Genomic DNA, 12,094 nt, shown 5'->3' with positions numbered 1-12,094 from the left:
GCCAATGTAGCCCAATCCAATTATAAGCACTATAAACAACAGAAGGAAATGTCGGTATTTTCCAGAGTGAGACTGCTTTGCAATCTGCACAGCCGTTTTGCCCTGACTTTGTCAAGGGGCATCGACATCGGTGGAATGGCTCCCAGCAAGGTTTCATCAGAGTGGAATCGTACAGGAGAAATCACTTCGGCAAAGGGAGTGTTACGGAAAAGACAGTCCAGCCAAGAAACAAGCACCACTCGGAGGGTTGGAGTACTCAGATGTATTATGCCGGCGGGCTCAGAGGGGCTTCTGCTCCGAAGCTCTGAGCACCTCCAAGACGTGCGCATGAGGTTTTATAGGGTTAAGTACAAGCTTGGGGTATTCGGCCAATAGGCATGGAACAGCTTTAGCAGCATCATTATCACAAAAGAGGAGGCAGGGAGGCAGCAAACCAACATTCCAAAGCCAGATATATATCTTTGAAAATCCAGCTGGCTAGCAAAAAAACATGAACAGCAAATCAACACTAATTAACTCAGATTTACAAGTTAGTCCAGCAGAACTCAGATCAGTATTCCGATACTTAGATTTGTGAGTTATCTTGTTAGCCCAGCCCAGCCTCTCCTTCACATTCCTAGACTTGTGAGTTATCTTGTTAGACCAGCCTGGCTTTTCCTTCACAGGAGGGAGGTGTGCGTTCTAAACAGAGGGAGGAATATTTGCTGATGGAGAATTGCTGGCAACTCTAGTGTTGAGAGGGGCCATCCAATCTTTTAGGGACTTAGAGTCTGCATTTTCCTGAGGGGAAGGGAAAGTCTCTGGCAGGATTTGAAGCAGAGAAGAAAACTTGGTCTGTTTTAGGATTATCGGCAAGGATGCAGAGGGATTGCTGAAGGAAGAAAAGATGACCAGAGACAGGAAGCCAAGCTTGCTACACGGATAGGAAAGGAGAGGGGAGGCCAGCGACAGAGTTAGAGGCTGAAAGAGCGAAGCACAGCGGGGTGGGAGGGGGTGCCTGCACCCTTAGCAGGTTACAACAGAAACTATCTGCACTTTGCTTTGAATGCCACCCTTGGAGGCAAGTTCCTGTTTCTAATCCCACTCGTTAAATAACTTGCTCATATATGCCTAGTGAAAAGCCATCCATGCGAAAATGCAGTTAAGTTCATGAATTCATTTAGCATGCAAGATCAAATGAAGAGTTGTCTATGAGCCTCTCCTACCTGGTGTGGGGACCCGGGCCTTGGCTTCTCCACCAAGCCAAGCCAGCCCAAAGCTTCCTCCTCCCTGGCCTCCAGCCCCATCCTGAGAGACCGTACTTTTATCCCAGGACAGAAGGAAAGGCAGCAGACAAGCAATCACATTGCAGTTTGTGGTCTGAAGGTAGTAGATGCATTTCTCTCTCTTCACCTTTCCACCAGCCGCCTTCAGTTTTAAAGGACAGTGTCTCAGTTGAGATAAGTAATAATACCGAAGGACTTCATCTATTCGGAAGACTCCGGCCCCTTCTATTGCTCCTGGATTTTAGTCATATCGTCTTTCTGTCTCCTGCACAGGCTTGTGGATCAACAGGTCCTCCCCACCAGAAATGATCTTTCTTCAGTAAAATGCTGTGCATCCTTTAAGACTCAACTTTCACAGATTCCCCTTTCCTTGGGCGCCACAAACCAGTGGACTCATTCTTCAGAAACAGCCAGTTAGCTCTCTTGCATTATTCTCAGTGTTGTGCACGCTTTGTCAGCATGTATCGGCACCCATTACTCTCAGGTTTGTACCCAGGCCTCCCTGCCCGCCTCAGCCTCACATCTCTGCCAAACCTCGCCCTGCACAGATGCTCCTTGTTTGCCACCTGGCCACCCTCAGTGGCTTTTCTCCTAACAGCTCACACCTGCAGACTTGATCGAGGCCCAAATCTCCACTGTGATATGGATTTCCTCAAACATTAGAAAACAACAGTTGGTTTCCCTTAAAGTTAACACAAGCATAATCTTGCTAAAAATTGGAGGCAAAAAAAAAAAATTCCAAAGCCAAGAAAACTATATTAAGATGTATGTTTATTGCCCATAGGATAGTAATTTGTGTCTGCTGCATAAATGTCAGAAATCAACGGCCTCTGTCAGGCAATGCTAAGCCCTAGCTCATCCTCTACAAAGTCACTAGTCCTTCCTACCTAACTCTCCATCACTTGTCAACCGATCACATTAAAGAAAACTACCCAACTTTTCTCAGAAGTTCAAGTCTTTCGTTAGTGGCATTTGGGACAGACTTGGACAAAGCGAATCAGCTTCTGAAGAGGTTCAGACATCCTCCCAATGCCCTCTCCAGGCTATTTTTAGCTCCTTTCTGCATGTACATATCTGACAAAATTCCTTGGGGGACTGGTTCTGTCCTTAAAAATAAACTACTTACCAAATTCTCCATCACTGGCAGAAAACGAGCTCCTTGTTAGATGTGCTGCTGCCAAAACACTCATTAAGGTTCCTGGTGCTTCGCGCCGCCACTGTTTCCTATTTTCTGGAACGCCTTCAATCACGATCACCTGGCCATCTGAAGAGGAGACTGGATTATCGAAAGTAAAAATGCTAAAAATTGTGCTCTACACTGGAATTTGACACAACATTGTAAAATGATTATAAATCAATAAAAAATGTTAAAAAAAAAAGTAAAAATGCTTCTTCATCTGAGTTTTTATAAAATCACAGGATGTGAGAATCCTGGAGGTCACCTAACCCCAGCTCTCATTTTGTTAGTAAGGAAACTGAGATATACAAAAGCTCATTGTATACGTGACTTATTGTCACATAGCTAACGAGTTAGCTTTGTAAACTGGCTATTTGGCTGTGTTGAATTTCTATTGCTTATTTTGAATTAGGTTTCCCTTCATTGTCTCATCGGTTTAGGACGGATTAAATTGTGTTACATTTGCAAGCCCTTCTCATACGTTTGATGACATATTTTGCAACAGTGTAAGTCCATTCACACACTTTTATTTATTAATTTCAGTGATATACTTATATATTTCAACTTGTAAGATGAGTATAAATTTCAGCTCTTCCCCAGCCCCATGTCATTAAGCAGAACACGGTAAATAAGCAATAGAAATCTCCGCCGCCTGTAAGGTAACACCCAGATGATGCTGGGACTCTTTTCTAAGGAAAGACTAGGCCAGCAGCTCAAATGTAAACGAATTCAGGTTGGAAATACCATCATATTCTAAACACACCTAACACTGAAATAGCACACTGGCTTATAAAACAATTTTATATGTATCTTGGCATGGTTAACTCTCTAAGTCTCGTGCTAATATTTCAATTTTGATTTTACCAATGAAAAAATGACCCTCCAAAAAAATGCAAGGGAGTTATTAGACTGATAGGGGAGGGCCAACGAAGCCAACTGCTCCTTCTTGGGAAGAAGGTGGGATCCTGGACCTTTCCTCCTTCACATTCTCGTAGCTACAGTGGGCAATCGTCTAGAATAATCAGTAGCTGAGTCTCTGCAGAGGTAGGGGAGAACCCAAAAGAGTATCTTTGAAAGGGATTTGATACAAATCCACAGGGACTGTACTGAAAAGGGAGAGCTATTACATCAGAGTGAGCACTAGCATTTGGGGTGAACATAGCAACATTGGGAGCCTTGCCCTCCTCTGGTTAAGGATTTTTTTTTTAATTTACTTTTATTGTATTACTTGTTTTTTTTATTTTGGCAGGGTTGGGGAGGTAATTAGGTTTGTTTATTTTTAGAGGTACTGGGGAGCGAACCCAGGACCTCGTGCACGCTAAGCATGCACTCTACCACTTGAGTTGTACCCTCCCTCTTTGCTGACGATTTATGCCACGGATGACAGCTTCACCCTCAGGCACGGTGGAGCGGGAGGTGACATCGGCCTCCGCCATCATTTGTAGCAGAGTCTGAGGAGCGCCAGTGTCCCATTGCCTCCTGTTCTCTGCAGCTGCAGCGTCCTGAATGAACAGCTCTGGGTGTAAGAAAAGAACACCTTAATTTAAAAGCAGCCAAAGTGTGACGAATTGCACCAAATAGTTCTTAGGAAACCTGGAGTCTATCGGCTGGTACATTCAAAACAATAATCGCCACCCTCATTCTAATACAGATTGCTACAGACTGAATGTGTACCCCTCAGATTCTTACGCTGAAACCTAACCTAATGCCCAACGTGATGGTATTAGGAGGGGCAACTGTGGGGAGGTGACTAGGCCATGAGGCTGGAGTCTCCTGAATGAGATTAACGCTCTTACAAAACAGACACCAGGGAGCTAAGTGAGAACGCAGCAAAAAGGTGGAATCAGGCCCTCACTAGACACTGAATCTGCCAACACCATGATCTTGGACTTTCTAGCCTCCAGAACTGTGAGAAATAAATGTGTTATTTATAAGACACCCAGTTCACGATATTCTGTTAGAACAGCCTGAACTGACTAAGATACAGGTCATAACTTACAAGACTGAAATTATAAAAACATTTAAAATTGTTTCACTTTTATTAACATGATTGACTAGACAATATATTTAATTCTCAAGAACTATTAATGGCACAAATGAACAATTTCTTGAGGCACTGATGAGAAATTTGGTCAGTGTCCACGGAAATGCAACTGTTCCCCACCTTAACTTTAAAAATGACTTGTGTTATTATTTTCCTTATTGCTATGTTTCATTACAGGAAATTTGGAGATCAGGTAAGTAGAAGAAAACAAAAATTATCCATGATCCCACTGTCCTGGGACTATTAAAATTTCAAATTTTCCTTCTTATAGTTTTTGCTTTGTTTTAAAACATGCTCCTTCATAATTTTCTCAACTAGCTACATCATATCTGGATTATTAAATATCACTTTATACCACCATTTTAAAGCAAACATGGTATTCTGTTTCATGGTAGAATTTAACTAATTCTTTTTTGCTGGACTTTTAGATTGCTAGAGATTTTTTTACTATTATAATACTATAATGAACTCATTTGTAGCTAATCTTTTTTGGACATTTATGATTATTTTCCCTAGATAAACTGTTAAAAGTGACATTCTACAAGCTAGTATTATTTGCTTTACCAAAGCCTTTCATTGTTAAAGTTGAATCTATTACTAATTTATTGTGTGATTTTTTTTCCTATATATTTTGAATAGCTAATTCTTCCCTATCCAAAAAAATACATACGTATATTTTCTTTACTTCATTTTCTAATACATAATTTCATTTTTTACATATAAACACTTTGATTTTATTTTGGGATTTGTTTGTTGTACCATATAGGGTCTGATTTCACTATTTTTTCCAAATTGTTAATTAGCCTTAGAGCATTTATTTGAGTAATTCTTTCCCACTGACATATGATATGCCTTTTAGCATATGCTAAATTATGATACATACTGAAGTTTATTTCTAAACTTCCTCTTTTTTATTTTTTTTATTCTGATGCTAGTATCACACTGTTTTAGTAACTATAATTTGTACAATATAGTTTGATAGTTGGAAGGGTTAGTGCCCCTTCACCACTTTTTTTCTAAATTTGTTCAACTAATTTATTAAACTAAGCACCTAGTATATCAATTTTCACTTTAGTCCTCTCAATAACCCTGAGTGGCAAGTACTATTATCCTCATTCCTAACAGGAAACTGAGATTCAGAGATTTGAAGTAACTTGTGAAAGGCTGCACAGTCAGAAAGTGGCTGCACCAGCTGGGGTTCGACCTCCTGTCTGTCTCCAAAGCCCAAGGGTTGCCTCCCATCCACACGGCTGAGAGATGACAGGGCAGAGGGGATGAAGGAGAAGGAAGCAGACGCAGAGACGTTGCAGGGGAGAAATGACCCTGGGTGTGGCAGCAGGGCAGCCAGCCGGTGAGGACATCCCCCAAGACAAAGCCTGGCCGGGAAGAAAGGGCTCAGAGGTCTCGTCACACATGTGCTGAGTCTGAGATGCTAGTGGGACTGTCCGTGGAGCTTTCCACATCATGAGAGAGATGGATGATGTGGAGCTGCTGGCCGGGGAGGAGTGTAGGCTGAGGCAGTGGGGGAAACTGCCCAAGGAGACAGTGTGGAGCAGAGAGGACACTGAGACTCAGGATGTGACCCCGCAGGAGTGGCCCAGGGAGAGAGGCCGGGTCTCCGCCCAGCTCAGGGAGAGCAGGGACAAGTGACAGTCAAATCGAGGGATGCGAGTGAGGAGAAAATTCAAGAAGAGTTGCCAGTAAAACTGTTCCTTCTCATCTGCAGCTTTCAAGAAACACATACCTGCTTCTGGGCAACAGAGTTTTTCAAATGCTTTGTCTGTATAATCCTCATGCTCCTTTACACGTTTATATTCCTTAAACTTCATGCCGTCCTCAAAGGTCAACGTTTCATTTAGTATATCCATTGCCTAAAGCAATTCCATGGTGTTTCATAAGATACAAGCCATATTTGGGGGGGGGGTTAAAATTATTTTGTGTTCCCAGTAATAACATTTACCAAGATATGTGATAAATATTCAATATATGTTTACTGCATAAATCAGTAGGGCTTTAAAACAGGAACTATGTTGGAACAAGATAGAAAGAGGAATGTGTTCATTTCTTCTCCTGGTCAGCATTCACAAGCACTGATCCCATTTGATGCAGACTTTCTGCCTTCAGTCATCACTTCTATGGTTGGTGCCCAGCTATAGAACTCTCAGAGTTAGCTCGCCCACACCCTGCCTGAAGCACACAGTGTGCCCAGTTGGGTCCCTAACACTGCTCCTACTGTTCTACAGTTGATATTAAAGTGATCACTCTGTTTTGAACAGATCAAAGCAGAGAATAACAAGGGATGAACACTCTGGTGGACAGAACTTTTTGGACTCCATTCTTTTATTCTAGTGCCTGACTTCACAGAAGCACTGTGGCCGGACCCGTCCTCAGGTCCCAAACCAGACACAGGTCCCCAGAGCTACTCCCTCTGACACTCACAGCTCTGGGACACATAGAGGCCTAGTGGTTAGATGTGAGCACTAACTATCCCCACTCGACTGAAGTCTTCATGTAGCAGAGTGCTGTGAAAATCTGAACCGTACGTGGAGCACAGAGGGTTCTCAGGGCAGTGAAAATACTGTGTATAATGTTATCATGTTGGCTACCTGTCGTTACACATTTGTCAAAACCCATAGAATGAGTGAGCCCTAGTGTAAACTATGGACTTGGGGTGATTATGATGTGTCTGTGTAGGTTCATCATTGTAACAAATGTTCCATTCGGGGGGGATGTGGATGGTAGAGGGGGCTGTGGGTGCAGCGGCAGGAGCTATATGGGAAATCTCTGTACCTGTTGCTCAGTTTGTCATGAACCTAAAACTGTTCTAAAACATTTGTTTACAAAATTGATCCTTCACCCCCCACCCACACACACACACACACACACACACATCTGAAAGAAATGGTAACATAAAAAAGTGTTAAGCCAATAAAAAATATGAAAGAAAGAAATTGGGCACATAATTAATATCATATCATATAAATATATAGATCTACACATATTCATACTTAACTTTTAAATTTAAAAGGGAAATTCAGAGATGGTGAAATGGAAACACAAATCAGTTACTTTTGATATTTGTTAGTAGAACTGGATATTTGTTAAGTAAAAAATGCGATTAAAAAGCTGTTGAAATCAAGTAACAAAATGAGGTTTGAGTTTCCTGTGTTCCTGCATTTATTGCTGTTTCAGTGAGAGCCCAAGTGCACAACTGAAATTTACCCAAAGACCGGTGCAAAGTTGTCAGGAGCCAGTCGAGATCTAAAGTAAATGCACATGGGTTCAGGGTACCTGCTCGTTTATTTTAGGTGAGTGTATTAGTTGTCGACTGTGTATTATGTCTTCTATTTTAATCCGGCTGTAATGAAAAGTTACTATTATGAGGAAAATGGCTCCCTTATAATAGATAAATAAATTACAATGGAATAATTCATCTATGGCAATAATCTCGATTTTAAAAAGAATGGGAGGATAAAAAATATTTTGGAAGACTCATTTGAACACTTGAGAGCCTTCTAGGAAGATTTTAGAAAATTCTGCCTACCCTCCATGGGAAAATTCCACGAAACACGGTATTAAGGTACCCTTTTTCTCATCCCTACTAATGAAAGTATATACTTAATGGCATACCTCTTCCTTTTGGAGGGTGTTTTCATCAGAAATACATTTGTCTAAATTAATTTCAAACTTTACCCCTCTCTAGAAGAAAGAAAAAAATATTAGTTTAGCAATCCAATAAAAACCTTAAAATTACAACTCTCAATTTGACATTACAAATAGGTAAAACCATTAATCTAACATTACAAAATAAGGCAATTCCATAAAATAGTAGGGGGTTAAATCCTATAGGCAACCCAGATTGCAAGGTTCAGACCCCCAGCCAGTTTTTTAATATGAAACTTTAAAATAAAATGTTTATTACCTTAGCTTTATATTTTTGTTCTGGAATTTTACCTTCCTTTATGCTCTCAAGTCTAATTTGTTTCAAGTCTCTTTCAATATCCTGAAAATTTAGAGGCAAATTAAAATCTAGCATTTAATACTGATCAAACAATTATATTTTCACAACCCCTGAATTCACAGCAGGGTCTGTTTACATTATTTGATTTCTCAATTGAATCAGATGATTGATTTGAGAATAAAATCACATCTTTGTAAAGGAAAGCTAACAATAGTCCACTAAAAATTAAGGCACAGTGTCCCTTAACTTGAAGTATTAATACAATTAACACTGGCATTGCAATGGGCAAAACTCTATAATGTGACAGTGCCTACCACTCCAGTCCAGTACAACCTCATCTAATTCAAGAACATAATTTTGATTATAAGATCCCTCCCTTAAGAGGCTGATGATTGTAATCAGAAAAACAAAAAAGTGCAGAGCTCATGATAGTATAAAGCAAGGAGAGGGCTCTAAAAATTGATGGGCAACATCAAGGAGGACGAGAAGAAGATTGTAAAAGTAACGACAAGAATTTCAAAGGAATGATTGAGAGGTGAACTTTAAATGCTGGGCTTTCTCAGGGTTCAGTCCTAGGCCCTCTGGCCTTCTCTTCCTCAGTACACGGAGAGCTCAGTAATTCCCATGGATTTAAATGCCATCTTTATGCAGTGACTCTTAAACGCATCCGTTCGGGTTTGATCCTTCCTCCCCTCTGAGCTTCAGACTCACATTTTCAGGTGCCTGTTTGGTACCATCTTCACTTTAACACTCATTATACAAATTCATACTGAGCGCCCACTATGGGCCAGACACTGTCCTACACAGTGGGTCAGTGCAGCACGTGACCACAAGGTCCCTGCTGACACAGAACTGACCTTTTCCTGGAGTAAGATAAGTAAATGAGCTAGCAAACTAATGACATCATTTCAGAGGGTGTTAAGTGATGTAAAGAAAATAAAATAGGGTAAAAGCATAGGAAATGAGTAGGGGACAAAAAAAAGCGAAAATAGCCCATATGGCATTTGATTCAAGCCCTGGAATGATACTGGACCTCGGCACATGAAAGTCTGGGCAAAGCGTGTTCCAGGCAGAGTGAGCAGCAGGGCACAGGCCTCGGAGCTGGTATGCCACCTCTCATACCTTCCTGACTCCACACATCCAAAGTGGACCCTAGAGTGCCCCCACCACTGGCTTGCTCCCCACCCTTCCCCATCTCGGTAAATGGTGCTACTCCTTTCGAGCCAGAAACTTATGAGTCTCCTTGGGGGTATATGTGTGTGTATTTCTTAATGCTTTTTCCTCTCCATCATTTTACCTCCCCTTAGAATTAATTACCGTCTCATCTGTGTACCACACTCTTTGTGTGGACTTCACGTACCACATCTGTCAGTTTGAATCATTACCGATTGTTTGCCCTGCAACCCTGGGAAGGGTGTTTTCCTGCCTTGCAATATTGTGCACTCTGAAGGCAGGACTATGACTTCTGTATCTTATTTATACTTGTGAGGTAGGTTGTCCGATTTGACTGTGTGGCCTGGTTATCTCAACTGCATGAGAAGTGTCATATTGCTTTATTTCCCTCAAAATACAACTCTTAGACCCTTAAGCCCCATTCACCCCACTGGGTGGAAAATTCGACTTCAGTCCACTCTAGAGCTCTCGACACCTGTAAAGGTCCCTGAGTCTTTCACAAAGCAGAATACTCAGGGAGGCCGGTTAGCCTTCACTCAACAGGGGTTCCTCTCACCTGCCCTCAGTCAAGCCCTCAGGGCACCTTGACCGTGAAGGGGAAAGACCTCCCAGAAGGAAAAGAAACGTCTCTTGCCATGCAGCTCTGCCCAGTTCCCTACTCCTGCCAAAAGAGGAAGTTTGAAACAGAGAAGAAATTAACCTTCAGGTGCTCTGACCAATGTGTCTGAGGCTCTGTTTCAACCACCACCAGAAAACGGAACTTTCATAGCTCATAGGAACAGTTCTCAAACTTGGCTGCGCACTCACTCACCCAGCCAGCTCCTGAAAACAGGGTGCCTGGGTTCCACCACCGGGGGGGGGGTCAGAGCCTAGGTGTTTGAGATTTTTGAAACTTTCGCACATGGTTCTACTACTCCGGGAGGGGTAGGAACCACCAGGATGGAGCAAACTCCTTGGGAACCCAGCACCATCTAACAATAGCCATCACCTGCACGGGGGCTTCTTCCTCGGGGGCCTCCTGGTGGACGGGCAGGTTGCTCTTCTTCACCAAATAGGTTTTAGGATTTATTTTTGAGTCCTCCTTCAAAATAAATTATACACAGTCAGCAAGATTGGCTCTGAAGGCCCCTTTCTGAACCTAGGCTACTAGATCTGAACCGGATCTGGTGAGGACACACTGGCCAGGGGATGGGCAGGGAGAGTGGCCGGAGGGGGCCCTCTCCGTGCTGCTTTTCCCTGTGGCTGATACTGGTACCACGTGCTTCTCTCCTGCTCTCTCTAGAAAAGTCTGCTACCCATCGCTCCTGGATGTAGGCTTCCCATAGCAGACCTGCCTTTAAAATAGGGCTGGTGATGGCACGAGGCTCCCCACCATCAACCAAGCCTCTGCTCTGGAGAGAAGCACCTCCAATCTGCCCCTCTCACCGGGCATCCAGGCCTGAAGCTTTGCGTGGTTCTTTCCCGCACCCTCCGCCTCAGCTCTGCCTCTCCAAGTTCTACTCTCCCTCTCAGAGCCAGTTGGGCCCCACCTCTTTTCTATCATAAAAACCCTCCACCTGCTCATCCTGCCCATCACTCCCGTGAACTCATAGGGTTTAACTAGATTCAGCCTTATTCCATCATTGCTTCATCCATGTGTGTCTCATCTTTCCAATTGTTTATGAGTAGAAGGGTCTCTGCCAGGAAGAGCAGAGGTCTTAGAATCAGACGCTTACTTAGTCTGCCTTTGTAATATCTAATATCTGCCTTTGGATGAGGCATTCAGCTTCTGTTATGGGAAGTAAGGGAGACAGTGTATGTGAAAGCTCTAGTTCAGAGCCCAGTACGTACAGCTGAAGTGTAAAGTGTCCCTCATGCTCATTTCACCTGTATTAGTTCATCCACTGCACTCAGGCGTGGGGGGGAGGGAAAGGTTAATTTCAGCAGTCAACAAGTGTGTAGTTCAAAGGCGTGTGAGACCGGAGGCCAGCTGTGTCCTCGGCGGTGCTCGGTGCCCAGAGGCCCTCATAGGAGGAGCATCCCAGGGCACTGAGGGTATTTCTAGTGTTTAAATGTGCATGTGTTTTTCGTGAAATGTGGTCTCCAAATACAGGCCAGCTACCTCACCTGGAGCTCTGCTGAAAAGGCGATGATCTGAGAGATGGAAGAATGAGAGTCCAACGTGGTGCCTTTAAGGAACTGCTCTCAAACGTTGCCTGATGCGGACTTTCGAACCTTACTCCTGCATATGACTGTGCCAATATAGCTGAATTCAATAGATGCTTGTCTCTTCCTACCTTGCAGGCATGAACTTACCTCCTGCATCTAATCCAGTTCTGGGGTAAAGGAGCTGCTCAGTCAATACCTACTGACTGCTTCGTGGGGAAGACAGTCATCCAGTACTTTTAATAACAGCCACTCAACTGAGAATCACAGACAGCCCCATCCCCCTGTGTAACCGCGAGTAAACCATAATAAAGCGAGGCTTCCATTAA

General features: G+C 43.0%; 1 protein-coding gene across 2 annotated transcripts in view; it reads right to left on the bottom strand.

Moving 5' to 3' along the window:
• The window catches only part of NEK5 (NIMA related kinase 5), a 46,123-nt gene that overhangs the window by 7,359 nt on the left and 26,670 nt on the right, over window positions 1-12,094 (bottom strand). Inside the window, exons 16-21 of one of the 2 annotated variants that reach the window (XM_074378112.1) lie at window positions 10,609-10,701; window positions 8,409-8,489; window positions 8,117-8,185; window positions 6,231-6,357; window positions 3,836-3,958; window positions 2,392-2,541 (exon numbers count right to left, since the gene is read on the bottom strand). In XM_074378112.1, coding sequence (XP_074234213.1) covers window positions 2,392-2,541; window positions 3,836-3,958; window positions 6,231-6,357; window positions 8,117-8,185; window positions 8,409-8,489; window positions 10,609-10,701 — 643 coding nt within the window. The remainder of the gene's footprint in view (window positions 1-2,391; window positions 2,542-3,835; window positions 3,959-6,230; window positions 6,358-8,116; window positions 8,186-8,408; window positions 8,490-10,608; window positions 10,702-12,094) is intronic. The other variant, XM_045514079.2, reaches the window with a different exon arrangement.

This window comes from Camelus bactrianus, chromosome 14 (genome assembly GCF_048773025.1).
Source record: "Camelus bactrianus isolate YW-2024 breed Bactrian camel chromosome 14, ASM4877302v1, whole genome shotgun sequence".
NCBI lineage: Eukaryota > Metazoa > Chordata > Mammalia > Artiodactyla > Camelidae > Camelus > Camelus bactrianus.
The sequence above is the reverse complement of the archived record's forward strand: the minus strand, read 5'-3'. Positions and strand labels throughout refer to the sequence as shown.